Raw genomic sequence first — 25,380 nt, forward strand, 5'->3', positions numbered from 1 at the left:
TGGCCGGCAGGTCTGCTCCGAGATGGCCTCGCAGCTTCGTTGCTGGCACCGCTTATCGATACCGTCGGTTATGTCATCTCGGACGGAGGGTCGCCCTTAACTCCTATCCCCGGGGCGGCGGACTCGAACACGAGTAATCATTCTCATTGAGCTTACATTCGTCTATCATGTTCAAGTCAATTCATGAACATATCATATTCATGTACATGGGAATCGCAAAACTCATAGCAGGTCATAACGAAGGCGGAAATCGAAAAACAAGTCAGAAAAACCACAGCAGTGAACGAAACAGTGAAACAATGGCCGTTATATACTAAGTCAGCAGTCATTCATTCAACTTCTCCCACAGCCCACATCGATCTTTCGGTAAAAAGCATCGACATATATACCGGAACGGGCTTCACAATATCCAGCTCTTCTTCTGTTGCGTATATGACACCCGTTATCAAGTTAGACAGAACGTCCCCTACCACCTCAGTGCCGCGAGTGAACATCACTTGGAGATATCGGGGACCCTGGGAGTCGGGATTGGTTACTTGAGCCTCTGCGTTGATGTCGTGGGACTCTAGCTGCTCTGGACCCGGAGTATCTGTCAATAGGCTCATCCTAGACTTCTTCCTCATGGCAGCAGCACGGAGCACGATGAGCTCGACAATCACATGCAGTTTCGCTCGCAACTGGGCATGCCTTTTGCGCGGAATGCGTCTAGCTGGAGAGCTGTGGCGCAGTTTCCCCGATGGATAGCATAGGTATCGGCGATCGCCAGCTGACTCGGTTGTGTCAGTCCAAACGCCCTCTTGGCCGCATTCTACTGTCAATGTTTAGCAGTCATGCATCAGAGAGGTTAGGGCAAGCACGCACGACAGGAAGGTGACATTGAGTGGAAAAGAACTGCCTCATATAGTAACCAGCAAGTGTGCATATGATTGAGGAAGTCTTCCACCATAGTCAAAACACAGAAAGGAAGGACGCTGTACAACTCATGTTGCAGCTTCATAAGAGACCGCAGGTTGTATGTCTGAGCCAGTTTCCTAGTTCCATGTAAGTCACCATGGTCACAATCATGCGCAAGTTCTTGTGCTTCTAGCCGTGTCTTTTCACCTAGTAAGTAATCAAGCCCTTCAGAGGCTGAAGTGTGTAGCTTCGCTGCCACAGTTTGTGCCACTGCATCATGGCCCATGTGGCTTGCAGAGGGAGCATGAGAACCCGGGCAAATAGAACCTAGGCTGCCGGTACTCGAGGTCTTCTTCGTGTGTGCCATTGAAATGCTGGCTTCACGACTTTCATAACCTGAAAAGGCCAGCGCACTCGGGTGAAGCTGTTCCTCAAGGATAGCATAAGCGATATCACTTGAAAGGTCAGCCGGACCTCCTGCTTGATCGGATGACGATAGGAACCGAGTATCATCTGAGACTGGACGCTCCAATCTAGACAGCTCGTTGCCATCGATGGATTGCTTGCAGTTTTTCGATTGTTCGACCTCTCGAAAGTCGTGTGTCTTGCAGACCATGTCTGCACACAGATGGCACTTGAGAACGGTTCCCTTCATAAGTTGACACTTGGTGCAGTCGTCCAAAAGGTGTCCACAGCCATGGCACTGTCTTTTGAAAGACTTATTAGCCACAGAACGGGGATCCTGCTTGGGGGTGGTGTCTAAAGGGTTGCTGCTAGACCGCAATATGCAGCGACGGGTATCGTCTGAGATACGTCTTGAAGCAGGTTCGTACGAGTTAGATAACGGGAATTCGTCGCCACGCTGTCCCGAGTCACGTCTCGCAAGGCTCGCTGGACGGTCTCCTCGCACGAGGGACCTGTGCTGGCTTGTGAGGCTCGATAGTACTTCGCCGGCCGTCTCACGGGACATGTCGCTTGGGCTAGAAGGAGTTGATTCTGTATGTGAGGCGGCTTCTGTTACGCCACTGGATTCGCTTGAGATTGTCTCATTATCGACTTGGCCAATGGCGTCCACGCAATTGGAGAAACTGGTACCATAAAAGCCATAATTCTGGCCAGCATTCGGTGAAGAGCCTCCGCTGTTGCCAGTTCCATAGGGGAAGGACGGCTGCAAACCACTCGCTCCGGAACCATTTCCGAAGAACTGGTATCCATTGTGGCCATGCCCACTACCGCCACCTCCAGGACCACGATCATCACTCCCCCGCCTACTGTGGCTTGCACTAGTGCTCGTCGAACTATTTCCAATGCGGCAATGCTCGGAAATACACTTGAAGTACTCCTCCCAGCAGTTTACGGGCTTCGAGCACAGCCCACATACATGGGGTGGAGCCACTCTGATCTCCATCAGATGTGATTGCTCCCGAGTCACTCGCAATAAATAGTTGTGATGGTTTCTCATGTGGCAGTAAACCTTGTCCCGCCTTGCTGATGCAAAAAAGCAATTATTGCCAAGGCACTTGTATATCACTTGGCGATGGTGTGTGTAGGAGACGTGTCGCCTGAAAGTGCCTCGAGCCTGGAATGTCTTGCGATTCTCCGGAGGACAGAGGTAGCAGACATACCTGACTCTGTTGTTGGACATGTTGTCATGCGAGTCAGGTGAGTGAGGCAAGTGCTCAGCAGTGTCGATTTGGTGCTGGATCATGGCGATGTGTCTTTCGTAGTTGACTCTGAGCAGATCTTTTATCTCATAAAGACGTGTTATTCCCTGCTCTGAAGCGCCAGCTTCAAGCGCGGTTGTGACTTGCGCCAGAGCAGCACTCAGATTTTTCACATGATTGTCACCCTGAGTTTGGGGAACAGGGAGAACAGAGGGAACAGGGGGAACAGGGGGGACCAGAAGTGTGAGTGGATCCGAGCTCATATGCAGGGACGGTGCCTGTATGCCATTGACTCCATCACCAGATATATTTGCAAGATTGCTCCCGTTGTCTCTTGCAAGGAAGCCTATATCTTGTAGGTTACCCTCAAAGGGACTAATGCTTCGTGAGGTCGACACTGGCGAGGGAATCGAGAATCCATTGTACTGCTTCGCCTCTACTTAGTGGGTGATATGGACCCAAAACCTCTTACTAAGTGACTCACCGATGAAGCAGCATCGTGAAGCCCAACAGGCATCAGGTAAGGACCCTGGTGTGGTCGATATGGGTAGGCCAACAAATCACCTTGAAAGGACGAATATGTCCCGTTGTTGCTTGGGCCATCTTCCATCGGCGAAACCGAGATATGAAGTGACAATGTGGGATGAGATAGCTATTAGTCGTCTAGGAAGACAAAAGGAACAAGGACAATTGGATGGGTTGGATGGGAAGGAATGGAAGCCGAAGACGAGGTGGAGATAGAGCCCCTATACAGCTGACAGACACAGACAAACAAGAAAGAAAGCAGGTGCAGCAAAGAAAGGGTGTCAAATAGCTTTGGAAGAAGAGACCTGGAACTAATATATATAGTACCCTTGAATGTGAGACTCGAGTGAGATCAAGTATCAAGAGGGAGAGAGAGCATGGTCAGGGGAGGTGCTCGCTTCTTATAGTACCAGCCATCCGCCAACGGTATGAATCCCCGGTAACAGGGCAAGGTCAGTCATACCCGTATTATTTAGTACTTTGAGATGGGTGCGCTGTAATCTGACCGGCAGTGCAAGCGTATCTCAGAGCCTTGTCAAAAACCCCGGGCTCTCTGCCAACACGGACGTCATTAACGGACAGCAGTCGACAAGTGGATGAAGCCCCGGTGCCCACTGATTTATGGTGAAAATGCAGTACTAGAGGAATAAACCCATCGGAAACGAGATATGCTTTTTTTCCAGTCTGTGGGTTCCGGTAACCCTTTCGCTTGCAACTTCAACCGACTGTGCTGTGTAGACACATCCTGAACGATCATTTGCTCTGGAGTTGTAGTCAGCAGCAACAGCAGTACTAGCAGCAGCTACTCCGTACAGCTAACCAGATCGCCGCTACGGACCGAGCTTCCCAAGGTGGTACCTGGGGCCCAGACAGAGATGGTCTAGATTCATGCTTCTACGTCTGGGAGTACTACATAGTACAATCTGCTGATGGGAACTCTTTTCCGCCTAGCTCGAAGGATAGCACTTGCAATTTCACCTCACCGGCATCTAGACCTGCCATGTCACTCATCATCCTCGACTACAGACTAGTTAGTATATCTGAGCCCAAAAGTGAGGCGGCAAGGTAAGCCTTCAGACCATCATTTGAAGCCTCCTGCGTCTCAAGGGTTCGGAGTACGCCGGTTTCCAGAGCACCAGCAGGTCCGAGAGAACAACCGGTGACGATCACTTGCCAAATGATGGTGTATCTGGAGTGGGATCAAGGAAGAAGCTAACGGGCAGCCAGATCCCCGATCAGTCCCGTCCCCCAGACGGAGATACACCCATCACCACCGACAATGACTGCGACACATCCGCATCCAAGGGCAGGCAGGCATGCCATTCACTCGCACTTACTTCCAGTACCAGTATCTACCCCGCTCTGCCTTGAGAAACGTTGCTGCGGGTTTTCTTCTTTCTTTTTTTCGGGCCTTTGATGGTGCCTAAACCGGAAAATCGGAACGACAGTATCAGGAGGATGGATGTACGAAATTATCCTCAGTTCAATGGTGCATTCGGTCCAGACTGCGCGAATCCTGCGAGCTGCTGCCTCATCGTGTTCTGGACCTCTACTGGATGTTCAGGCAGCACAGCCCCGTAGTCACATTCCGACTGGCAAGAGCCTCTTCCCCTGCCCCGCCGATAACCGGCACGCGGTCCTCAAGTCACCGGCGCCAGTGACTGAGGAGAGATTGTCAACTTGCCCAAGATCTCCGCTCGGGGTTCATTCAAGCTGCCAAGCTGATGCTCTGGACACTCAGACATAGCAACGTTGTCTGCGGAGTAAGGGATATTCGCCACCCTCCCGTTAATCAACCTCTATGCGCTGCAACGATATCTACACGAGAGATGACATCAATGTAATGCCCTGGTCTCCCATGGTGGCTGTACGAAGACCACCTCGCTCGCTCCTCATTGCAGCATTCCAGGTCAGGGATCCGGATTAATTTCCTGTGCGGGTAGCGACCTCACTAGAAGTTTGGCTCCCATCAACGTGTGCGATAACCCGGGTTTCAGCATTATTCACAATCAATGACATTATCGTCAAATGACCGGCTCATTTCATATGCACGGAAAATATTCGCCACCGCACGTCAGTCACTTGTCGAGTCGAAGCTCAAACGTGCCATTTCCCATCACGCTGCAGCTCATATCTTCCGCCGAGTCCAGCCCCCCCTCCCTATGACTCGGAGATCAACAAACCTCAGCCACAACATGGATGAAACGTCTAGATTCATGGTCCTATCCCCGAGCACTTGACCATGATCCCCAACGCTTCGGGGCCCAACACTCGTCTGCCTGCCTTGGGTACCCATATCCCTGTCAATAATGTCTCACGTAATCTACCAATCTTCAACCCAATTGGCGACACATACCAGGAACCTGCGATATTCGGGTGCAAGTCCGTGCCTGGACCAGAATCCCATGCACACTACTCCGTAAGTGGTGGCATTAAACTCTATCCAGTATGAAAGACGGGTTTGCATGACCCAGAGCAGATGCTCGATCGCTTATGCAGGCAATGGACTCCATAACGTTCCCGTTCTGCTTTTGCAAAGCCAGCCGAAATTGACGCAAACCCAGAAAAAAGCAAAAAAAAAAAGAAGAATACTCGACACCTTCACCGTCCCCGCGGCCGGTCATCTTCGATCTCCCTGTCCCCTAGTCTCTCCCTGGGTGAAGATCTAGGCCCTTGATCTTTCCGTCAGCCCAGTTCAAACCTATTGTTCTGTTGAGCTTGATTCGACAGCCCTACCAGGATCCTGTTCCTTTCGCAGCGCTTTCCCAGGGAGATTTTCTTACATTTCCTAGCCTGCTTGCATTGTGCCACTTACAAAGGGACAGATCCTTATCCTCAGGCCAAACACAGATATGCGAGGCGTTATCTGGTGGGCGAGATACCCGACCCTGCGCCTGGGTTCGTTACCAGGCCAATCTTAGAGTCCCCCGTGCCAACCACAGCCAGATCACTGGAAAGATATGCTGCATGTTACGGGATATGTCGAATTACTTCCGATTATACCCGTCCGTGCTATGCACAGCCACAGACTACTCGTGGCATTGTAGGACTACATATGCAATAATCCTGAAACATGAGAGACATACTCGATAAGCAGGATCTAGATAGATAAGGAAACGACCTGGGTTTCGAGGAAGGGCACGGTAGTGAGGTGGTACAAGTTTGATTCTTCTACATCGTCTTCATTGTAGAGTGTGTGGTATATACACAGGTTCTCCCGCGCCCAAGATCCACGAAGCGAATCGCTTAGTGGGGGTGGTTCTTGTGGTGACCTGCAATGTGGTAAGCTGAGTTGCCCAATACACCAGAGGGATGTGGACAACGTACGGAGGTGGAAGTAGTACTCCATGCTGTAACCCAGGATCAGGATGGTGCCGATAGCGTGGGCGAGGGCTATCGAAATAAATCATCAGCACGGTTCAGCATCAAGTGGCATATGTGAATGAGTGCTTACGAGCAGCAGAGGGGTTCTTTCCGAAGTAGCGAGCCTGGTAACGGCCGATGATACCAGTGGGCTTGACTTCAGGGGCAGCGCCACGGGGGAGTCTGGCGTAGAAGTTCACGACGCGGTCCATGCGGGCAGCATCCTTGGCAGCACCGATCGCCTTTTCAACAGTTAGTTATGTTCATCAAGTTTGGAGCGCGTTTGTTGAGCTCCGAGTTGCAACACGAAAGAGATTGCTCCGGGCGGTAACGTCAAAGAAGTGCCGAGGCAGAAGGGGGTAGGGAGTCTCACGTTGGGGGAAGCGATCTAGTCATCAATTAGCATCCGGCAAAGACATCTTTCGTGTTTCTTTTCGGCTATTTCTCACCTTGGGAGGGATCAAGGTCGAGAGACCGCGGCGGGCGATGTAGCTCATCTTGGAAGATCTGTGCGGCCCCGAGTTAGAAATTGCCAGATCAATGATAGAAGAGATAGAGACTAAAGGGCCTCAACTGGGGAATAACCAACATACCTTGACGCTAGCAGGTGACTAGGACAATGGATAATGACGGAGAGAAGGAAGAAGTGCCAACGAGAAAGCGGGTTGTCGGAAGAGCGGTTCAACGCAGGGAGCCTCATCCACAGCGCGCTAAACCGAATTCGGATTTGTCGAACGCCGGCTCTCGCCGCATACCTCAACCTGCAATTACTCTACCGCAGCATCTTGCTCTCTCCACTCCACCAAGCACACATCGCCATCATGTCGCTTGTCAGAGCAGGAAGATTCGCCTGTGTCCGTGCCGGCAGGTTCGTCGCACCTGTCAATGCGCGTTTTGTGTCCACTGAGACCGGTCGAGGCGACCCTTCCCGCACATCCAGCACTTCTGATGCCCCGACCACTCCTCACCAGGAGAGCACCATGATCCGGAAGGAGAGCCCTTCCGAGGCCATGGCTCGCCATCAGCCCGATTACGATGCCACCATTGATCACGCCACCTCGTACGAACCTTCCACCAGACCGCATTGGAATGGCTCACTGACAACCACTCAGGCAATTCTCCCCTGTGCCCAAGCGCGTCATGGATGGCAGTGAGCCCGGTGCTACTGTTGCCGCCGCTGTCCTGTCCGGTGCACCCACCGATCTCCAGGCCCGTACGGTCCGGTATGGCACCCCCTTGAGATATACATCCCTATCAGCGCGCTGATCGTATCGTTTAGGATCTACCGCCAAGCGAAGCCCGCCACGCAGTCTGGAACCTGGCGTGCCCACCACTGGAGAATGGATTGGGATATTCTGCAGAGGGGACATCGCTGGGAGAACCCCCTGATGGGCTGGCAATCCTCGGCTGATTGCATGCAGGGCACCCACTTGAACTTCAAGACCAAGGAGGATGCTATCCTGTTTGCTCAGAAGCAGGGATACGAATACTTCGTGCAGGAGCCTAATGAGCGCCGCTTCGTTCCCAAGGCCTACGCTAACAACTTCGTTCACGAACCGAAGAAGATCAAGCACATCAAGACTAAATGATTGGGGGTTTCGGTGTATCATGTACATAAGTGCAGGTCTTTATTCAGGTTCTGGGTTGTGCTAGGTGATAAATTATTTCTACATGTTTCATTCTTACTGCCAGCTCATGGCGTTGAAATTTCTTAATGAGCTTCTAACCAAACTAACACATAGGAAGTGTGTGGTATATCAAACGAGCTTTGGGATGCCGAAGTGTATCTTGTGATTTCCAAAGGGATGATATCCTGCTTGATCTCCCGTGAGTAATTGCAGGTCCATTGAGTCAATCCAATGGTCAGGTCGATCTGCAACGTATTTCATGTCAGACCGCCTATCAGGACAAGGAGCTCTTGTTCCTCGCCTAAGGCATCTGCTTCGCGGTTCGTTGTTCGGTAGGCTTGGTAATTGGCCAACCATGATAGCGAGGAACCTATAATAAGCTCTAATATGGATTGATTATGTCGATCAGATATGAGGTTCTGGATTAGTGCATATGGAATGCTATCCCGTTATATTGAACCGATCCAATACGGTGGATTGATATTCGAAATCATTTGCATGAATCCGTTGATTCTAGGCTGAGAGACATGTCTTCAAAATTTAAAGCCAAATTGTCTATTTCGACATTGCCTTACTATCACTTGGATTGTGTGGCTTTACTATATGTTATGTTCACCACCATGGCCTAGAGGACACAACTGGTCCTTGGAAGAATGATGTTAGTTTTTGAGAGTGCCGCACACCGCGGAAATTCACCGGGTAACAGATGAAACCTTAAGCATGCAGCGTAGTGGATCTAGTCTCCTGCCCGTTCGTGAGAGATTTAGGCTTCAGCGGTCTGGCGAAAAGTCGTGAGGACATATATGTACGTTGGCCTCAAGGAAGCAATGCGACAAAGTATTTTCATGAACACACCATTGATCCTAGTCAAGAGATGCTGCTACATCTCCCCTGAGGAAAAATGAGGAAAACAGAATACCACTTCCGACCCTGCAACCATCCGGCAAGCACACATCCGGATGGTGGTGGCACTGGGACAGGCACTGATTCCCAAGCAAAGGCCGTCCAGCCACGGCGGCGGTACCCCGCCCCCCCACCTAAAATTTATTATCTGGTGAGTGATAAGATCGAAAATTTACCTATCTTCCAAGCCCAATACCCATCTTCCCTACCCCTCGTTTTCCGCCAGTCTTCGTGAAATTTAACTAGAACACTCCTTAATCAATAATAAAAAACATGTCGGACATCAACAACAACGAGGAGGGAACTGTCGCTACCCTGCGCAAGGTTCTCGTGAACGAGTCCGAGCCCCTCGCGCGCCGCTTCCGGGCCCTCTTTTCCTTGAAGTACGTGGCGTGCTTGCAGCCGCCTTCGGAGGATACTCTGCCCGCTATTCAGGCCATCGCGGCGGCGTTCTCCTCCAAGTCCGCGCTGTTGAAGCATGAGCTTGCTTATTGTCTGGGGCAGACGAGGAACCCGGACTCGGTCGCGTTTCTTCAGCAGGTTCTGAAGGATACCGAGGAGGATGTCATGTGTCGGCATGAGGCTGCTGAGGCGCTGGGGGCCTTGGGATATGAGGATAGTCTGGAGATTCTGAGGGCTTTGAAGGATGATGAGAAGGAGCCGGATGTTATTAGGGAGACGTGTGATATTGCCGTCGATCGCATTGTGTGGGAGAACTCGGAGGAGAGGAAGGCGGAGAAGTTGAAGCCTAGGTATGTTGCACATGGTGTGGTGGATTTACTTGTCGCAAAGGTGTTCGGTTTGGATTGGATTGCTAACTGGGCTCTTTCTAATGTTATAGTGACTTCACTTCCATCGACCCTGCCCCACCTCTTCCCCTGGCAGCCGCAGAACCCTCCATCCCGGAGTTGGAGAAGACCTTGCTGGACACCAAGCTTCCTCTCTTCCAAAGATACCGTGCCATGTTTGCCCTGCGCGACCTCGCATCCCCCCCTGATTTGCCCACCGCCGTTGAGGCCGTGAACGCCCTCGCCAAGGGTCTCAAGGACCCCTCTGCGCTGTTCCGCCACGAGGTCGCATTCGTTTTCGGCCAGTTGTGCCACCCTGCATCTGTCCCTAGTCTGACGGAATGCCTGAGCAACCAGGAGGAGGCTGGTATGGTGCGCCACGAGGCTGCCGAAGCCCTCGGTAGCTTGGGTGACGTTGAGGGTGTTGAAGATACCCTGAAGAAGTTCATCAACGACCCCGAACAGGTCGTCCGGGACAGCATCATTGTGGCTCTTGATATGGCAGAGTTTGAGAAGAACGGAGAGATGGAGTATGCGTTGGTGCCGGGCTCTGGGGCCGCTGCTGCCGTGTCTGCTTGATGAATTATGCGAACAAAAGGTCTACAATGCCGGTAAATAGTTGCTTTCATGACTCATAGATGTACAATTGAGAACAAAAATTAGACTCCAGGTCTTGCGCTTAGTTGTTCGTTGATTCCCTGTAGGAGGGTTAGTACGAAGAATCGGGGAGAAAGAATGAACGGGCATGCATACTTGTGACCACAGACACAGGTGTAAAACACTGTGCTACCTTCGTCGGCACTGCGCAATTGCACGGTAGTGTAGTACATCTCCTTTCTGCCACACTTGATGCAAGTATGTTGGGTGAGGGCTTCGGTTCTTCTGTCTTGGGCTGTCAAGGTCTGGACGGCAGATCTTTTCGCTCGGAGGGATGACGGGAATGCGCTGGGTTTGGACTCGGAGATAATGGTTTGAGGAACGGTGTCTAAATGGCAAGAAAAGAGTGAGAGGTCAGTAACGACTATCTGAGTTAAATATGAGCTTCAACAGTCAACCTACCTTTGTTCCTGGCTCCACAGACATCGCAAACGAGGATCTTGGTAGGATCTCCAATGGAGCCATCCAACAGGGAGCCACAGTCGGTGCAGAAGACGAGAGTTCCGATCGCAGACATCTTGATGAGGGTGTGGTTGTAGCAAGAAAATAGGGTTGTCAGGACAATTGAAAAGAATCGTGATCCAGAACCCTCACTTTTTTTTCCTGTTCTTGGATGGCGCCGGAAAGATTGGCTGTGCACGGGCCCGATTGGCCGAGCACAGCGCTACATTAGTGCCGGGCGGTGAGGCGCGGCAGCGGCACGAGAACCGTGCCTGGCATTAATTATTGCATTGGTCTGCCATGGAGATCGCTGGATCAATAGGCGTTGGTCGGGGATGGTCTTTCATTCTCTTGCTTGCTAGCCATGTCTCTGAGGGGAGCATGTCTATACCTATGTTACAGTACTAGATCTCTCTTCCTCCCATCGTTAGCCTCCCAGTAGGGAACCCTCCGGCTGCTGCCATGGCCCAAAACTGGCATCCGGCCGTCCAGGTCGTCATCAATGGCCATCCTCAAGCGCAAGGCCATGCTCCAAGTGGGCAGCCTCCGCGCTGGAATCGCCCGTTGGCCGTTGAAGAAGCTTTGCAGTACTCGCCCATGTCCAGCTCGCCCGTCTTCGGTATAGGTAAGGCCGAGATAACCTTTGCGAACGAGGTGAACCTTAACTGATGCAACTGTCTCTCCTTAGATTGCATCCTACGCCCGGACGTCGGCCGACCCCCCAATACGACTTCCATCAATCACATCCTGCAGTCCGGCCGTACGGCGTTGAGTAACCTGAATGGTGAAATTCAGTCTGGACGAGATGAATCCAATCGTTTAGAGACGTCTCGGGAATACTTGCAGCAGTTGTTGGATGGTGACCAGTTGACTGAATTGTGAGCCTCATCAGCGCTTCACTTATATATCATATGCTCATCAATTTTCGCAGTAAATTCAAGTTGCCAATTAGAGCGGTTAATCCACAGCAATCGCTTTCGAGTGCCGCCCACGACCATGTCGCCAGCAGCACTACGCTTGGCTCATTTGCGAAGATGATGTTGGATGCTACGGACATAGCATTTCGATGTAGGGCTTCGTCGCCTCACATGTTACTTACAAATTGACTGATAAATGAAAGATCCTACCCCAGATGACATGGAACCTCCCCAGAAACCTGCCTCCTGGAATGAAAAGCAGACTTCTGTCGCTCACAGACCTACTCCTACGTCCTCCATCCGGCCGGGCCACCCGACAAGTCAACTGTCGGTCGTAATTCCGGTAAAGCCCCTGCCACCTCATGCAGATGAGCACGGCATGTCGAAGCGAAGAAAGCTTAATGCCGATGGGGATGAGAATCCTATGACAATCCGGCTGAAGGATCAAAAAGAGGAGGCCGATGCTGCGCTGGTCAAATTGCAAGACCTGCTTCATGAGATCTTCGAATCTGAGGACCAACTCGATCCCAGTGCATCGTCTGATGTGGTCACTGAACGGGCAAATGCAGTATTCACCACGGCTCACGCTCTCGATGTTAACGGTCTCATCCTTTCGTCCGACACCCATAGCCAGCTTCAGAAAGCCATCAAAAAAGTTGTTGGTTACAACCGACTCCAGGACATTCCGTCGGATTATCTGAATAGGATCCAGAAGCTCTGCGAAAAGCCAATAATTGCTGCGCAGGCACCCGATTTGAGAATTGACGACCCTTCGAATGAATCGGAAGCTCAAGATTGGCTGAGAAAGCTGGATGACATACACAATGCTCTTCTGGCCATTGCTACCCTACTGCAAACGATGTCTGGCTCTCAGACGGAGCGAGATCTCTGTCCGGAGGATTTGATTGAAGCTATTCCCAATGTGTTTAACCAAACCTTTGATCACTGTATCATCCCTGCTGTCCAGGCACGTCCTGGCGGCAAGGATGCAAAACACTTTGAATTTTTCTCAGCTCAGAAACGAGTTCTTGGTTCCTTGATCCAACAAAGCAAACGAGTACTTGCTCTTTTTGCGGATTTCCTCTCGCGCATTGATGTCTCTGAAGGCACAGTCACAGCGGCCGAGTACTTCGCAGCTAAACTGATATTCGTCGAGAATGCTCACACGGAGAAGGATTCTACGGTGGGTTACCAGAAATATGAGTCCGTTCGACGCGGAGCTATGGATGTACTGGCCAAGGTCTTTTCCAAGTATCCTGCTCAGCGGCCATACATTCTGGATGAAATCTTGGTCTCGCTGGAGAGGCTTCCCTCCACTCGGCAGAGCGCCAGGCAGTACAAACTTGCTGACGGCAAGAATATTCAACTCTTGACTGCATTGGTGATGCAATTGGTGCAAACCACTGCTTTAGACGTCCCGAATTCGAGGTCGTCCCGGATGAGGCGTAAGCCGCCTGGTTCGGCCGAAGACGAGGACGATGATGAAGTGCTTGCTGATGGCCAGGGGGTAGACGATGATCAGTCAAATATCTCTATGGAGCAGCTTGCAACAAAGGTCAACCGCTTATACGATAACGCAGCGCGCAGTGCTCAATACATCGTCAAATTCATCGTCCAACGGGCGATGACATCCACCAAGACTGGCGACCAGCCCTATCGAAATATCTTTGACCTCTTCACCGAAGACTTGATCAGCGTCCTGGGATCCACGGACTGGCCGGCTGCAGAATTGCTTCTTCGCATCATGGCCTCTCACATGGTTGGTATCGCTGAACATGACAAGAGTTCTGCTACTTCAAAGAGCATGGCTCTTGAACTTTTAGGATGGATGGGCTCTGCCATCTCTGATCTCATTGTGACTGCTCAGCATTTGCTTCCTGCCATGGAAGAGTCTGGTAGTGATCTAACCGATTCCTTAAGACAGCTGTTCGAGGAGTACTCGAATCGGGCTTTACATCCTCAGGACCTTGTTGTTGCTGAAGGCCCTTATCGAATGACCCTCGAATACTTTATTCAGGACCGCAGTGTAGACAATTGGCAGCTTGCTAGTGCTCGCGGCTTTTATCTTACACAGTGGTCCAAGACCTTCTGTTCCGTTTATTATAACTCGGAAGACAGGGATGAAGTCATATACGATGACGCGACTGAAGATCTGGTTGCACTCTTCGGGAAGCTATTCTCCGATCCGATGTGGCTCGAGACACACAGGTAAGTGCTCTTATGAAGAGGTCTCAACACAATGCTGATTGATTTCGAGGCACTTCAACACCGTGCCCACCGCACACGGGAAGTTTGCTTATATCCTGACCGTCTTGAACTCGGGATTCTGTAAAGCTTTTGACACGATTCTCAAAGTTTTGCTAAACTCGATTGCCAGTGACCAGGCCAAAGTCCGGAGTCGTAGCTTGAAGAGTGTAATCTACATGTTAGAGAAGGATCCGAGTCTTCTCGATAGAGATGCATCCGTTATGCGGGTAATCCTCCGGTGTGCTACCGACGCATCCCCAATGGTTCGCGATTCTGCATTGTCCTTGATCGCCAAATGCATTGCTTTGAAGCCGAAGTTGGAAGAGGACGGCTGTCGGAGCATTCTGACGTGCGCCGCCGATCCAACTGCCGGTGTGCGGAGGCGCTGCATCGGGCTTCTGAAGGATATTTACCTTAACACCTCGCGTCTTGAGTTGAAGCTGGCAATCATGGATAGCTTTCTCCAACGAACAGGTGATTTGGAAGATAGTGTGGCCACCTTAGCGCGACAGACGTTTGAGGAGATATGGCTGACCCCCTTTCATGGACTCATCGACTCTGTTCAAGATGGCCCTAAACTCAAGGTTGGTCTTGAAGAGCGGGTGACCCTAATCGTCAGCCTCGTTCAGCGGAGCGAAACCGCGCTCGAGACCTTGAATAGTTGTCTCAAGAAGGTCTTTTCGGAGACCTCGAAGACTGCGGCCTTGAACTTTAAAGTATGCAGGGCGATGGTTTCCACAATGTTTGAGAAACTGGTCGAAGGCAACGAGTCAGGGAAGGAATTCCAGCAGGCATTGCTGCAAACCATCACAGTCTTTGCAAAAGCCAATGCGAAGCTGTTTCGACCTGACCAGCTGGAGACTCTGCACCCTTACATCGGACATTTGGCCACAGCCGAGGATCTCTTCCTCTTCCGCTCTGTGGTTGTCATCTATCGATGTGTCTTACCCTTTCTGTCGTCTGCTCACAACACTCTGTTGCGGGAAGTTCAGAACGACCTATTCAAGAGCGTGGCTAAGCTTGCTCGCTCGGAGTTGAATGAAGTGATGGCCTGTCTCTGGACCATCAACGGAGTCCTGCACAATACTGACAGGCTAGTGAAGTTAACAATCTCCGTCTTGAAGCCGATCCAGCACTATAAGAACATCGACCTTTCGGATCCAGCAAATGCGGCAGTCTTAGCACGAGCCAAAAGCTATATCCGAATTGCAGGTTGTGTTGGAAGACACTGCGATCTTGAAAAGTACGAGCCACATTTCAAGAATGCCTTTCCGTCATGGAGCGGCGGATCGGTGGCTGGCTTGATGGTTGATGCTATTATACCCTTCACTCTTCCGAAACAACCGCTTGAGCTGAGGGTCATGTCTTTGGAGAGTCTGGGCTCCATTTGCCAGTCCTGGCCAGGCCAGTTCAGTCGCGAGACCCCAAGACAGGTTCTGTCTATGGTGTTCAAGGAAGATAATCCAAGCCTCCAAAACATCGTGTTGAGGTCATTCTCCGATTTCTTCGCAATGCATGAAGGCAAGGCAGAGAAGACAGTGATGTCGTCTGCTGAAATCGCCGAACAGGAAAACTCGACGAGGCTAGGAGGATCTCTGAAGGCCAGTGATAATGATGGAGCTGCTGCGTTGATCGCCCAGCACTTTCTACGGAACATGCTCCGTGTTGCACAATCGCGGCAAGATTCGTACGCGCTGACTGCGATTGAGCTGATTGCCAGCATCAACCGTCAGGGATTGGTCCACCCCAAAGAGTGTGCCGGTGTTTTGGTCTCCTTGGAAACGTCGACCGTTCCGGCAATTTCCAAGATTGCGTTTGATACTCATAAGATGCTTCATCAGCAGTACGAATCGATGTTCGAAAGAGAATACATGCGTGCTGTTCAGGAAGCCTTCTACTACCAGCGCGACGTGGTCGGGGACCCCAGTGGGGCATCAAGCCGCCCATATGTCGCCAAGCTTGCGCCGCTGTTCGATATCATTAAAATCAGCAACAGTCGCTATCAGAGAAAGTTTCTCTCCAATCTGTGCTCGAAAGTTGACTTTGAACTGAAGAAGCTTGACGGCACTGGCGACCCGCCGGAACATCTGTTACTGGCGCGGTTTGTGGCCCAGAACCTAGCCTTCCTGGATTATAACCAGCTTGCCGAACTCGTGCCGACTATCAGCTGCATGGAGCGTATTGTTGCTGCAACTGGAACTGTTGTAGCCCACTCGATCGAAACCGAAAATTTTTCTGCGAAGATGGAACCCACTGTCGGGGAGATGATGCCCGCTCCTCCGTTGGAGGGTCAAGGAACTATGGCGCCCCTCCAGCAGTATAACCCAGCCACCTTGCGGCTCCTGGCTACCGCCGCCGCATCGCTTTCGATGCTCTGGGAAGCCCGGACGTATCTCCGCCGCCTCTATGGCGTCACCGGACATGCTCGCGTTAAGGAGGCCAAAGCTGCGGCCAAGGAGCTCAACAAGTCCGCCACGAAGGTGCATGGAGTGACGGGTGACAAGTTCTGGGATGCCATCACTCGAAACATGAACGCGTTGAGTAGCGAGCAGAGCATGATTGACAAGTGCCGCGAGTTTGCGACTTTGCTTGCCATCGACGATGAATTCAAGGTGGGGGGAGATGAAGACGCGGAGGGAGACAATTTGGATGCGGCCACCGACATGGAAGATCCGGGGGCTGCCTGGGCGACGGCCGGTGGGCCCAGGCCTGGGAAGCGAAAAAACTCCATGTCCGGGCAGAGTCCCGTGAAGCGCCCTCGCGGCCGCAAGAGCGGGGCTGGGAAGAAACGCGCCAGTGCGGAGCCTGGGGATGAATCGGACTGGAACTAGAGAGGTGTCGAAGCCGTTGATCGGGTTGACACCATGACCCTTGTATTTTGGCTGTCCATAATCTACTGGAGAGGATGCATTTATGGGATGGGGACTGGCGTTCGGGATGCACGGCTTGCTTTGAACCGTGAGCCATTGGCGACTTATTGCTTACACGGTGGCGGGCGGCGTGCCGGTTTGGCACTTGTTTCCTATGTTTACGAGACGACCTATTCTTTGTGTAGCCATACCATAAACCATCGGATTTCCATCTACACAGTACTACTCCGTACATCGTGTTACTATGTATAAGACGCCAAGCCGGGCCCTGCAGCCCGGGCGGGTCTAGCGTGCTGGCCGGATGACGTCGAGGCGCAGGCCAGTTTGTCGCCCTCCACCGGCTTTTTCAACTCTTCCTCTCCTCTCCTTTCCCTCTCCATGCTTTTGGATTCGAGTGCCAGCTCGGTGTAATCGTTCGCTATCTTCCTTCTCTCTCCTTTCACTTCTGGTGCCATTGGGCCTCTCCGCCGGTCGATTATTACGGGCCTGGCCCTTCGCAGTGACCGCTCTTTCCCTGCCACCTTTCACACGTCATGAGCGCGGCGCTGCTCCGGAGTCGTCCGGACCACCATGCCCTCAGAAGAATCGGCCTTCTATCCCGTCGATACCAGTCTTCGAAGTCGCCAGCATCCGTAGCTCTCGCGGCCTCCCGATCCCGGCTCCCTCGTCACACTCCGGCAGCTCAATGCTTAGCATCGCGTGCCTTTTTCAACCCCCGGTATTCAGTCCGGCATAATTCCACAACCCCCGATCCCAATGCACCCCCACAAAAGGCCGGCCTTCGCAATGCCCTCTTCAAGTCGTTTGCGTACTGCGGGTTCTTCATTGTTATCAGCGGTGCGGCCGTCGTGGCTTTCTTCGTCTACGATGCGACCACGTACCGCGAAAACTCGAGCGCGGAGGACATCCCGGTTTCGGAATTGGCGCTGAACCCCCGACTCGGTGGCCCGAAGAACCTCCCCATTGCGGAGGTCTTGATCGGTGACAATGACTCGGAGGGTCGGCTGCAGCAAAAGGACAAGCCCCGGTTGGTGATTTTGGGTACGGGCTGGGGTAGCATTGCGCTTCTCAAGCACCTCAACCCGGGTGACTACCACGTCACGGTGGTGTCCCCTACCAACTACTTCCTGTTTACTCCCATGCTGCCCTCTGCGACGGTGGGTACTCTGGGACTGAGATCACTGGTTGAACCCGTTCGTCGCATCGTTCAACGGGTGAATGGCCATTTCCTCAAGGGTGAGGCTCAGGACGTTGATTTCTCCGAGAAGCTGGTCGAGGTGTCTCAGATGGATGCCAATGGCAAAGAGCAGAGATTCTACCTGCCTTATGATAAGCTGGTTATCGGTGTTGGTACGTTTCGAAGCCTGCTTGCATCTGCGTGTGCCGTCCGCTAATTCTGATCTGTAGGTTGTGTAACGAACCCTCACGGCGTCAAGGGCCTCGAAAACTGCCACTTCTTGAAGACGATCGACGACGCGCGGAAGATCAAAAACCAGGTTTTGGATAACATGGAACTTGCCTGTCTGCCTACAACCAGTGATGAGGAGCGTAAACGTCTTCTGTCCTTCGTGGTCTGTGGTGGAGGCCCTACTGGTGTCGAGTTCGCCGCGGAGCTGTTCGATCTGCTCAACGAGGACCTCCTATACTCCTTCCCTAAGATTCTCCGGAATGAGATCTCGGTGCACATCATCCAGAGTCGCAGCCATATCTTGAACACCTACGACGAAGCGCTTTCTCGGTATGCCGAGGTTGGTCAGCCCTTTGTCGCATCATAAGTTCTGTAACTGACGGCGCAGTCCCGTTTTGCTCGAGACCATGTGGATGTGTTGACGAACGCCCGAGTGGCGGAGGTCCGCGACGACCGGGTTCTCTTCACGCAAGAGGAGGACGGGAAGCGTATCTTGAAGGAGATCCCGATGGGCTTCTGCCTGTGGTCCACTGGCGTCGGTATGTGACTAACCACCTACATTAGACCCAGGGCTCACTCTATCCCAGCTCGCGCCGAAATTTGCAAGAAAATCTCCGACAAGCTGGAGTCCCAGAACAACAAGCACGCCTTGGAGACGGACTCTCATCTTCGTCTCATCGGCGCTCCTCTAGGTGACGTCTACGCCATCGGCGACTGCTCGACCGTCCAGAACAACCTCGCCGGGAACATTGTGTCCTTCCTGCGCACGATCGCCTGGGAGAAGGGCAAGGACCCTCAGAAGCTGCACCTCAGTTTCCGCGAATGGCGAGAGGTGGCCACCCGCGTGAAGAAGCGCTTCCCTCAGGCCTCCAACCACCTCCGCCGCCTCGACAAGCTCTTCGAACAATACGACAAGGACCAGTCGGGTACCCTTGAGTTCAACGAGCTCTCCGAACTCCTGCACCAAATCGATACCAAACTCACGTCTCTCCCCGCCACTGCCCAACGAGCCAACCAGCAGGGTGAATACCTCGGACGCAAGCTCACCAAGATTGCTGCGGCGCTTCCGGGCATGCAGGCCAACCAGATCGACTACGGCGATCTTGATGAGGCGGTGTACAAGGCCTTCAAATACCGCCACCTGGGAAGTCTGGCGTACATCAGCAACGCGGCCATCTTCGACTTTGGCGGACTGAACTTTAGCGGTGGCGTGTTGGCCATGTACCTCTGGCGCAGTGTCTACTTTGCCGAGAGTGTCAGTTTCCGGACCCGGTGTATGCTGGCCATGGATTGGGCCAAGCGAGCTCTTTTCGGAAGAGGTGCCTCCCCCACAACCCTTATGCATACCTCAGTGGAGAAAAATAAGTTTGCTAACATCTATTTCTTACATCTAGATCTCATGAGCTTTTAATTGCTCCCCCTCGATACGATGTAGATTTATTTCGTGCGAATCTATCAGCGGACCGCAGATACATCACTACTGCGGTGACTTACGAACGGACTTGATTACCAGTAGATATTACCCAGTTACAACTAGAATATGAGTACCTGTGAAATCGACGCCGGAAATGACCGCCAGTGAGGCCGTTTACGGCGTCATTTCCACACGGCGTTTCAGCAACTGGTTGCTGCTTGAACGATTTACACACGTGATCCGGCCACTATTCTGCACCTGCTAAGCCCGTTTTTCTTTATAGTACCTCTCATTCCCACCAGAAGGCATTTGTGCCCAATAGCGCTGGAACCTTCTTTTACCTCACTCCCCCTCGTGCCCCTCCCCCTCATCGCGTTATCATCGACGAACAACTTGTATGAAACACTGCCCCCATGATTGTTTTTTCCTGTGTCAAAGGTGTATGGATTCTATCTGAAGCGATTTTTCTACCGTTAACTCATTAGACACCCGCTGCCTTGGATCAATATCCGGACATCCCCAACTCTCGTTAAAATGAATCCGCAGAAACTCTCACCCGCCGCTGAAGCCATTCGACTAAGGATAAAAGAAATGATCCCTGAGTTATCACGTCAAACTGTTGAAAGCCACGCGAAGCTTCTCAAAGCGGAGAAGAGTGGGAACAATACTTATGGAGGAGATTTACTTGCGAAACAAATTTCTCTTCTTTCAGGAGAATTGCCTATCCCAGATCCAGAAGTATGTGTCCAGATTCTCCTTTTTTGTGGAAGTGAGATTGATTTTCAAGCAGAACTGGGGCTGGCGTTTGCTGTATTTTGCAGTCCCCACAACAGTTGGAAATACGCGAAAGAGAGGATTTCTGATTCCACTTTCTGAGAAAACGTTACGTGAGGAAACAATGAAAGGAGCAACGCAGGAGGAAGCAACGCAGGAAGAAGCAACGCAGGAAGGATTTTACATGGAGATTACAACTGATCCGCAGGTCAATTCGCAAACGGCAGCTATAATTTTTGTACCCAGGTGATATTATCCAAATATCATACATTAACCTCTGCGAACCAGTAAAAGGACAAAATCGCCTAGAAGCCAGAGGGCATTATGGATATTTAATACTCACAATGCAGAGATGGGTAGGGTAAATTGACCGTAGGACTCTGAGCACGCATGGCCTGGCAGTAGTGATCTTGTATCGGTAGCTGGTTAGCCACTGGCCTCGCAGCTTGCTCTGGTGGTATTGATTGAAACATATCGTGTAGTTCAGCCATTTCCACTGCGTTGCTTTGGGAATGCCCATTGGGTGAGGTCATAGCTTGCGCCGGTGGTATTGGCTGAACCATGTCATGGACATTGACCATATTGGCTGTGTCGATCGGGGCTTGTCCATTGACAGAGCCACACCCTTGCATTGACAAGATGGGTTGTAGCGTATCATATACGTTCACCATCTCACCATGGGTCTGCCCGTCAAATGAAGGAAAGTTGTAAGCTGGTAATATTGGCTGAAGTATGTCATGGACGTTGACCATATTGGCTGCGTCGATCGGGGCTTGTCCATGGATATAGAGCCACACCCTTGCATTGACAAGATAGGCTGTAGTGTATCATACACATTAAGGATATCTCTCATGTCAGATGAGCCTGACTCATCACGAGGTTTAGCACCGGTTATCTGGTTTGTAGCGTTGTCGAACGATTGGCTTGGAGGCTCCCGTAACCTCGCTGCAATCGCTGGTGACATATAAGTAGTCGCTGTAGAATCATGGGTTGTGTGGAGAAGAGTTTCATCGTCTGAACGAATTTCCTGAGCTGCATCGGAAGTGTGTGAGGATCGGTCATTTGGCGTTGAGATGCCTGGCTGTAGCACTGCTTTCGGGATTTGCTGTTCTATTTGGAAGCAACGTGTTTGTTGCAGATTTTGCCCTATAGAAAGTCTAATCAGTGGTTCAATCAGACACAAACTCGGTAACAAGGACCTTTTTGTCCTCACCTAAAACAGATTCTGGACATTGAGTGATGAAATCATCAATTGATGCCTTAACTCTCTTCCCTAAGAAATTAAACACATCGGCAGCAAGTCTGTCCAAAACAGCTCTGCCCTGAACATCCAATATACCACGATCTTTAATATTTTGAATTTGTTGGTCCCTGTATGATCCCTTGTATCCCAAACGTCTTATGCTTTGCAATGGTCAGCGGTCTCAGCTTGCTAGATTTGAATAGGTAACAGACAACTCATCATGGCAGTCTTCTGGCAAACAAAAGAGATTGCCCGAGATATGAGTCCTCATCTGTGGAAGAGCCCCCAATACTTCGACAAAGTGCATCGATCTTCCCACCTTGACCTGTCCACCGAACAATGTTGCGTTTCACTCTATCCGAGTCACATGGAACCAATCCAGAATTGAATATTATTGATGCCACAAAATCAACATTGTTTGAACGCATATAATGTATGGACGATCTTGTTTTCAATCGATAAAACACGGTTTTAAGGAGGCGTGCACGAATAATATCGATCTTCTTTCGACGGTTGACTTGTTCGAGGCATAGGTAGGCTCCAGTGATCGGCGAGTTCTCCAGATCTAGGTTGATGCTTTCATCTCGAAAGAATGACGATGGGTTTTTGCTCCAATACGATGCACTAGCCATCAAATCCTGTGAAATGGTTATCTTTGGCATAACTGGTTTTGTCGATTTTCTCGATTCTTTTTGGGAGCGTCTGTGGCTTTCCTTCTTTGGCGGTCTACCGATGCTTCTTCTGATCTCCTCAGGGACATATGTCCAGACCTCCCGCAACGATCTCATGAACTACTCGGTTTTAGCTTGTGCGTCGAATTCGCATGACTAGCATACCTCTTCTCTAGAAACAATGTCATTCAAATCAATTTTCTCGGTATCTGCAGCTTTACTGCAAGCGTCGGAAATAGTGCCGGCTATCACTTTACTCTCAGATACACCCATGGTGAGATGGATGATTGAAGCTGTTCCTTCACATTGCAGATAGGAAGCGTATAATACGGGAGGGCAGAGTCATATAAATGATCACATGTCCCCCCTGCACTATCCCTGATTATAGAACCCCGCAGGTGTTAAGCCACGCGTCTGCAAAGACCCCTTTTTGGCCAACAAACATGCATATGTTGTCTAGCCATTCATAGTTGTAGGCCAAAGGTACTATAAGCGCAATACCTGCTTCCCGCCTTGTGATCGGCATCTTGCGGAAAGGAGCGAACAAATCTAAGATACTCTGTAAATTGTAATCTCGCGAAGCCATCAAAAAAAATTCCATTAATGAAAAAACATGTATCTCAGATACTTCCTCAGAGAACTGTTCAGTGTTTGAGGTTATACAGGATGTTTGCGCACGTCCAATCAGCCAAGCTCGCTCCGACCGTGTCCAAGGGTCTGACTACCCACCGCTTTATCACATGAGACTAATGCAATAACTCCGCAGCAAGCAACTTTCTCGTCTTTCATGTCTCATATTAGAGAAATTCTTACAAAACATCTGCAATAAATTTCACAATAAAGCAGGCTTGATGGGACCGCTTAGAACAAACGCTGCGGGATCTATAAGAAGGGCATACCAGCCGATCGCATCGTTCCCCCATCCTTATCTGGACTGGTTAACGCCATGCTACATCCGGAAAGGAATTGAGGTCCAGACTCCCAGTGCCTCCACCTTCCGGCGGTTCCGGCGTGTTCCCAGCATAGTGGTTCAGCGAATCACCACCATATCGTAGGCGGCTTGTGTGTGTGAAGGTCCTGCGCCGCAGCTAACTACGGGAGATTGAGAGATTTAGATAGAATGCTACTCCAACATATCAGCACAAAGGCGGAGCATGTTTGTGCTCTGGCGCATACTGTTTTGACTGGCTACGAACACCAACACATTGCTGCAGCCGAAGGTAGAGACTTATATGACTTCTAATCGTCCCACTACTCTCAGCATCTATGGATTCGTCGATGTATGGGGTCTCTCTCCCCTTTCTACGAGTCATTGGTGGAGGGTCGTGCTAGCGCTACGGTCAACCGCGCGTTCCTGGTCTTCCCTAAGCGATACTTGAGTACGAGCATCTATCATTGAAGTTATTGCGCGACATCACATTTGCAGGAGCAGATTTTCAGTGAGCAGCATGGGCCGAGGCGATTGCATCTCTCCAGAAATTGGCTCAGTAAAGGGAACCATGCACACGTAAAAGACTTAGTTACTAGGCTGGCGCTTACACATGGATGCCCGACCGCCTTACCCTCCCTCTTAGTCTAATAAGGCATGTGTTGGTCTCCTAAGGAGTTGCTGCAGCAGACATGTTTGAAATTCCTGTGACTGTAATTTAAGCAGACAATGGAAGGTTGGGGGACGCGTCTTGCGGATCCCATGGCCAGTAACGATATTCCAGATTATAAAAAAAACTCTTTCTGGAGGCGGAGAAGCAACGGAAACAAGCAGAGGAGCGGCAGAGACAAGCAGAGGAACAAAATCGACCAACGACCTTTGGCGAGCTCATTCGATATGGCCACAACATCGTCGCTAGATCGTTGAGAGTTGAAGAATTGAATCATGAAATCTCGAGATCTGTGAAGAAGATCCGCTCTCTCGGAGTTTTGATAATATTCTATGGAATGCTGAGCTGCAACAGGCGCTGATTATTGATTTTCATTGGGCTAGATCGGACCGTCGGCCGAAGAGAAAGCGGGTGCTTTCGTGCGGGGCAGAGGCACGTCAGCCAAAACGACCTCGTACTATTTGCTAATGATAACTGTACATTATTGGAGCATTCGTTTGAGAAGATCTGTTCCTGGGGTGTTGTGAACCGGAGTTTCTTAGCATGGGATTCATTATTTTTCTTTTTACGACTGGCGCTTTGGAACACAAGTTGATGGAGGCTGTAATCTAATCTAGTGAATTATTATCAAAGAATCCTAAAACCCATTCTGGGGGTCGAATAGACTACATTAGCTGTAGCCAGTCTATTATTTACCATCTAAATTTCGACATGCATGCCCTCAAGCAGCAGCGGAACGTGCTGGAGATAGGAGCATTGGCATGGGCGGACAAAGTCAAACTGGGCACGAGCGAGGCAAATGTACGAATGAGCAGAGAAGGATTAACATCCACTGATTTGCCAACGAAGTGGACCGATGTAATGAAATCGATTGGTTTGGTGTTTCTGTACAAATAGTCCGCAGGATCTATGCACTGACCTCAGAGTCATTCGCCTTGAGTTGAGTTGTCGTAATTCCATTTTATCCGAGTTCTACATGAAGATTGCGGCACAGTTAGCCTCACAGGGACAGCGCTTAGGATGGTCTATTGATTTGCTGAACCATTGTGCCAGGAACATGGTGCAGTACGAGCTTCAACCCAAATCCAGGCTGGGTTTAGATTTGGGTCGGAACCTTCGACCCAAAGTTGGGTTTTGGTGTGATATTCAATTTGTTGATAATGGATGTATCTTGACCAGGATCAACTCGGCGGCTAAAATTTGAGAGCTCGTAGCGAATTGCTATTCTATCCTGTTCGTTTTTGGAACGTGCTTAGGCTGTTGGCAAGGGGGCCTCGGGCGCCTAAGTTATGTCTCATGTTGTCGTTGCTGGTCAGACTCGTTCCCTTTGATACTCATCCGGGCTCAAACCATGTATACTATGTCCCAAGCTTTG

At 50.9% G+C, this 25,380-nt stretch overlaps 9 protein-coding genes across 9 annotated transcripts; 5 read left to right on the forward strand and 4 right to left on the reverse strand.

The window, feature by feature from the left end:
* Window positions 1–159: 159 nt before the first annotated feature.
* On the reverse strand, window positions 160–3,430 carry BO80DRAFT_391521 (putative C2H2 zinc finger domain protein). Its single transcript, XM_025717184.1, has 3 exons — window positions 3,043–3,430; window positions 862–2,986; window positions 160–808 (listed from the first exon to the last, which is right to left on the reverse strand). Exons 1-3 carry the CDS (start codon window positions 3,166–3,168, stop codon window positions 330–332), a joined length of 2,730 nt encoding a protein of 909 aa, XP_025570881.1. The 5' UTR covers window positions 3,169–3,430; the 3' UTR covers window positions 160–329.
* A 2,660-nt stretch (window positions 3,431–6,090) lies between these two features.
* BO80DRAFT_428977 (F1F0 ATP synthase subunit f) lies at window positions 6,091–6,955 on the reverse strand. Its single transcript, XM_025720366.1, has 5 exons — window positions 6,896–6,955; window positions 6,820–6,834; window positions 6,538–6,688; window positions 6,411–6,476; window positions 6,091–6,355 (listed from the first exon to the last, which is right to left on the reverse strand). Exons 1-5 carry the CDS (start codon window positions 6,941–6,943, stop codon window positions 6,330–6,332), a joined length of 306 nt encoding a protein of 101 aa, XP_025570882.1. The 5' UTR covers window positions 6,944–6,955; the 3' UTR covers window positions 6,091–6,329.
* Window positions 6,956–7,261: 306 nt separating this feature from the next.
* BO80DRAFT_416520 (ETC complex I subunit) lies at window positions 7,262–8,521 on the forward strand. The gene is made up of 3 exons (XM_025718189.1): window positions 7,262–7,506; window positions 7,559–7,669; window positions 7,726–8,521. The coding sequence occupies exons 1-3, from the start codon at window positions 7,268–7,270 to the stop codon at window positions 8,033–8,035; spliced, it is 660 nt and encodes a 219-aa protein (XP_025570883.1). The 5' UTR covers window positions 7,262–7,267; the 3' UTR covers window positions 8,036–8,521.
* A 411-nt stretch (window positions 8,522–8,932) lies between these two features.
* Window positions 8,933–10,441, forward strand: BO80DRAFT_505343 (deoxyhypusine monooxygenase). Its single transcript, XM_025724481.1, has 2 exons — window positions 8,933–9,729; window positions 9,819–10,441. The coding sequence occupies exons 1-2, from the start codon at window positions 9,251–9,253 to the stop codon at window positions 10,342–10,344; spliced, it is 1,005 nt and encodes a 334-aa protein (XP_025570884.1). The 5' UTR covers window positions 8,933–9,250; the 3' UTR covers window positions 10,345–10,441.
* A 3-nt stretch (window positions 10,442–10,444) lies between these two features.
* On the reverse strand, window positions 10,445–10,939 carry BO80DRAFT_458868 (DNA-directed RNA polymerase I core subunit RPA12; the record flags this gene model as incomplete). Its single annotated transcript, XM_025722309.1, has 3 exons — window positions 10,445–10,463; window positions 10,519–10,750; window positions 10,825–10,939. The coding sequence occupies 3 exons, from the start codon at window positions 10,937–10,939 to the stop codon at window positions 10,445–10,447; spliced, it is 366 nt and encodes a 121-aa protein (XP_025570885.1).
* A 232-nt stretch (window positions 10,940–11,171) lies between these two features.
* BO80DRAFT_468484 (putative sister chromatid cohesion protein Mis4) lies at window positions 11,172–17,091 on the forward strand. The gene is made up of 5 exons (XM_025722938.1): window positions 11,172–11,488; window positions 11,552–11,741; window positions 11,795–11,931; window positions 11,984–13,988; window positions 14,038–17,091. The coding sequence occupies exons 1-5, from the start codon at window positions 11,326–11,328 to the stop codon at window positions 16,856–16,858; spliced, it is 5,316 nt and encodes a 1,771-aa protein (XP_025570886.1). The 5' UTR covers window positions 11,172–11,325; the 3' UTR covers window positions 16,859–17,091.
* A 154-nt stretch (window positions 17,092–17,245) lies between these two features.
* On the forward strand, window positions 17,246–19,985 carry BO80DRAFT_223451 (putative NADH-ubiquinone oxidoreductase 64 kDa subunit). The gene is made up of 5 exons (XM_025714415.1): window positions 17,246–18,247; window positions 18,305–18,645; window positions 18,694–18,844; window positions 18,893–19,624; window positions 19,700–19,985. The coding sequence occupies exons 1-5, from the start codon at window positions 17,431–17,433 to the stop codon at window positions 19,714–19,716; spliced, it is 2,058 nt and encodes a 685-aa protein (XP_025570887.1). The 5' UTR covers window positions 17,246–17,430; the 3' UTR covers window positions 19,717–19,985.
* A 268-nt stretch (window positions 19,986–20,253) lies between these two features.
* BO80DRAFT_366107 (uncharacterized protein) lies at window positions 20,254–20,743 on the forward strand (the record flags this gene model as incomplete). The annotated part of the gene is made up of 3 exons (XM_025716228.1): window positions 20,254–20,457; window positions 20,510–20,606; window positions 20,643–20,743. 3 exons carry the CDS (start codon window positions 20,254–20,256, stop codon window positions 20,741–20,743), a joined length of 402 nt encoding a protein of 133 aa, XP_025570888.1.
* A 29-nt stretch (window positions 20,744–20,772) lies between these two features.
* Window positions 20,773–22,217, reverse strand: BO80DRAFT_223507 (uncharacterized protein). Its single transcript, XM_025714416.1, has 3 exons — window positions 21,949–22,217; window positions 21,707–21,897; window positions 20,773–21,639 (listed from the first exon to the last, which is right to left on the reverse strand). The coding sequence occupies exons 1-3, from the start codon at window positions 22,041–22,043 to the stop codon at window positions 21,158–21,160; spliced, it is 768 nt and encodes a 255-aa protein (XP_025570889.1). The 5' UTR covers window positions 22,044–22,217; the 3' UTR covers window positions 20,773–21,157.
* Between the last annotated feature and the right edge of the window lie 3,163 nt (window positions 22,218–25,380).

Source organism: Aspergillus ibericus, assembly GCF_003184845.1.
Source record: "Aspergillus ibericus CBS 121593 unplaced genomic scaffold BO80scaffold_55, whole genome shotgun sequence".
Taxonomy (NCBI): Eukaryota; Fungi; Ascomycota; class Eurotiomycetes; order Eurotiales; family Aspergillaceae; genus Aspergillus; species Aspergillus ibericus.

Excerpts from the sequence above, each read along its gene's own strand:
- BO80DRAFT_468484 (XM_025722938.1), top strand. The coding sequence starts at position 11,326 with ATGGCCCAAAACTGGCATCCGGCCGTCCAGGTCGTCATCAATGGCCAT. Across the intron at positions 11,742-11,794 it reads GGTGACCAGTTGACTGAATT|TAAATTCAAGTTGCCAATTA; the intron begins GTGAGCCTCATC and ends CAATTTTCGCAG. Across the intron at positions 13,989-14,037 it reads ATGTGGCTCGAGACACACAG|GCACTTCAACACCGTGCCCA; the intron begins GTAAGTGCTCTT and ends ATTGATTTCGAG.
- BO80DRAFT_391521 (XM_025717184.1), bottom strand. The coding sequence starts at position 3,168 with ATGGAAGATGGCCCAAGCAACAACGGGACATATTCGTCCTTTCAAGGT. Across the intron at positions 2,987-3,042 it reads TTCACGATGCTGCTTCATCG|CAGTACAATGGATTCTCGAT; the intron begins GTGAGTCACTTA and ends GTAGAGGCGAAG. Across the intron at positions 809-861 it reads CTCAATGTCACCTTCCTGTC|AATGCGGCCAAGAGGGCGTT; the intron begins GTGCGTGCTTGC and ends CATTGACAGTAG.
- BO80DRAFT_505343 (XM_025724481.1), top strand. The coding sequence starts at position 9,251 with ATGTCGGACATCAACAACAACGAGGAGGGAACTGTCGCTACCCTGCGC. Across the intron at positions 9,730-9,818 it reads GCGGAGAAGTTGAAGCCTAG|TGACTTCACTTCCATCGACC; the intron begins GTATGTTGCACA and ends CTAATGTTATAG.
- BO80DRAFT_223451 (XM_025714415.1), top strand. The coding sequence starts at position 17,431 with ATGAGCGCGGCGCTGCTCCGGAGTCGTCCGGACCACCATGCCCTCAGA. Across the intron at positions 18,248-18,304 it reads TAAGCTGGTTATCGGTGTTG|GTTGTGTAACGAACCCTCAC; the intron begins GTACGTTTCGAA and ends TCTGATCTGTAG. Across the intron at positions 18,845-18,892 it reads CCTGTGGTCCACTGGCGTCG|CTCGCGCCGAAATTTGCAAG; the intron begins GTATGTGACTAA and ends ACTCTATCCCAG.
- BO80DRAFT_428977 (XM_025720366.1), bottom strand. The coding sequence starts at position 6,943 with ATGAGCTACATCGCCCGCCGCGGTCTCTCGACCTTGATCCCTCCCAAG. Across the intron at positions 6,477-6,537 it reads AAAGAACCCCTCTGCTGCTC|CCCTCGCCCACGCTATCGGC; the intron begins GTAAGCACTCAT and ends TTATTTCGATAG. Across the intron at positions 6,356-6,410 it reads GGAGTACTACTTCCACCTCC|GTCACCACAAGAACCACCCC; the intron begins GTACGTTGTCCA and ends ACCACATTGCAG.
- BO80DRAFT_416520 (XM_025718189.1), top strand. The coding sequence starts at position 7,268 with ATGTCGCTTGTCAGAGCAGGAAGATTCGCCTGTGTCCGTGCCGGCAGG. Across the intron at positions 7,507-7,558 it reads ACCATTGATCACGCCACCTC|GCAATTCTCCCCTGTGCCCA; the intron begins GTACGAACCTTC and ends ACAACCACTCAG. Across the intron at positions 7,670-7,725 it reads CTCCAGGCCCGTACGGTCCG|GATCTACCGCCAAGCGAAGC; the intron begins GTATGGCACCCC and ends CGTATCGTTTAG.
- BO80DRAFT_223507 (XM_025714416.1), bottom strand. The coding sequence starts at position 22,043 with ATGCACTTTGTCGAAGTATTGGGGGCTCTTCCACAGATGAGGACTCAT. Across the intron at positions 21,898-21,948 it reads GAAGACTGCCATGATGAGTT|CATAAGACGTTTGGGATACA; the intron begins GTCTGTTACCTA and ends ACCATTGCAAAG. Across the intron at positions 21,640-21,706 it reads ATGTCCAGAATCTGTTTTAG|GGCAAAATCTGCAACAAACA; the intron begins GTGAGGACAAAA and ends GACTTTCTATAG.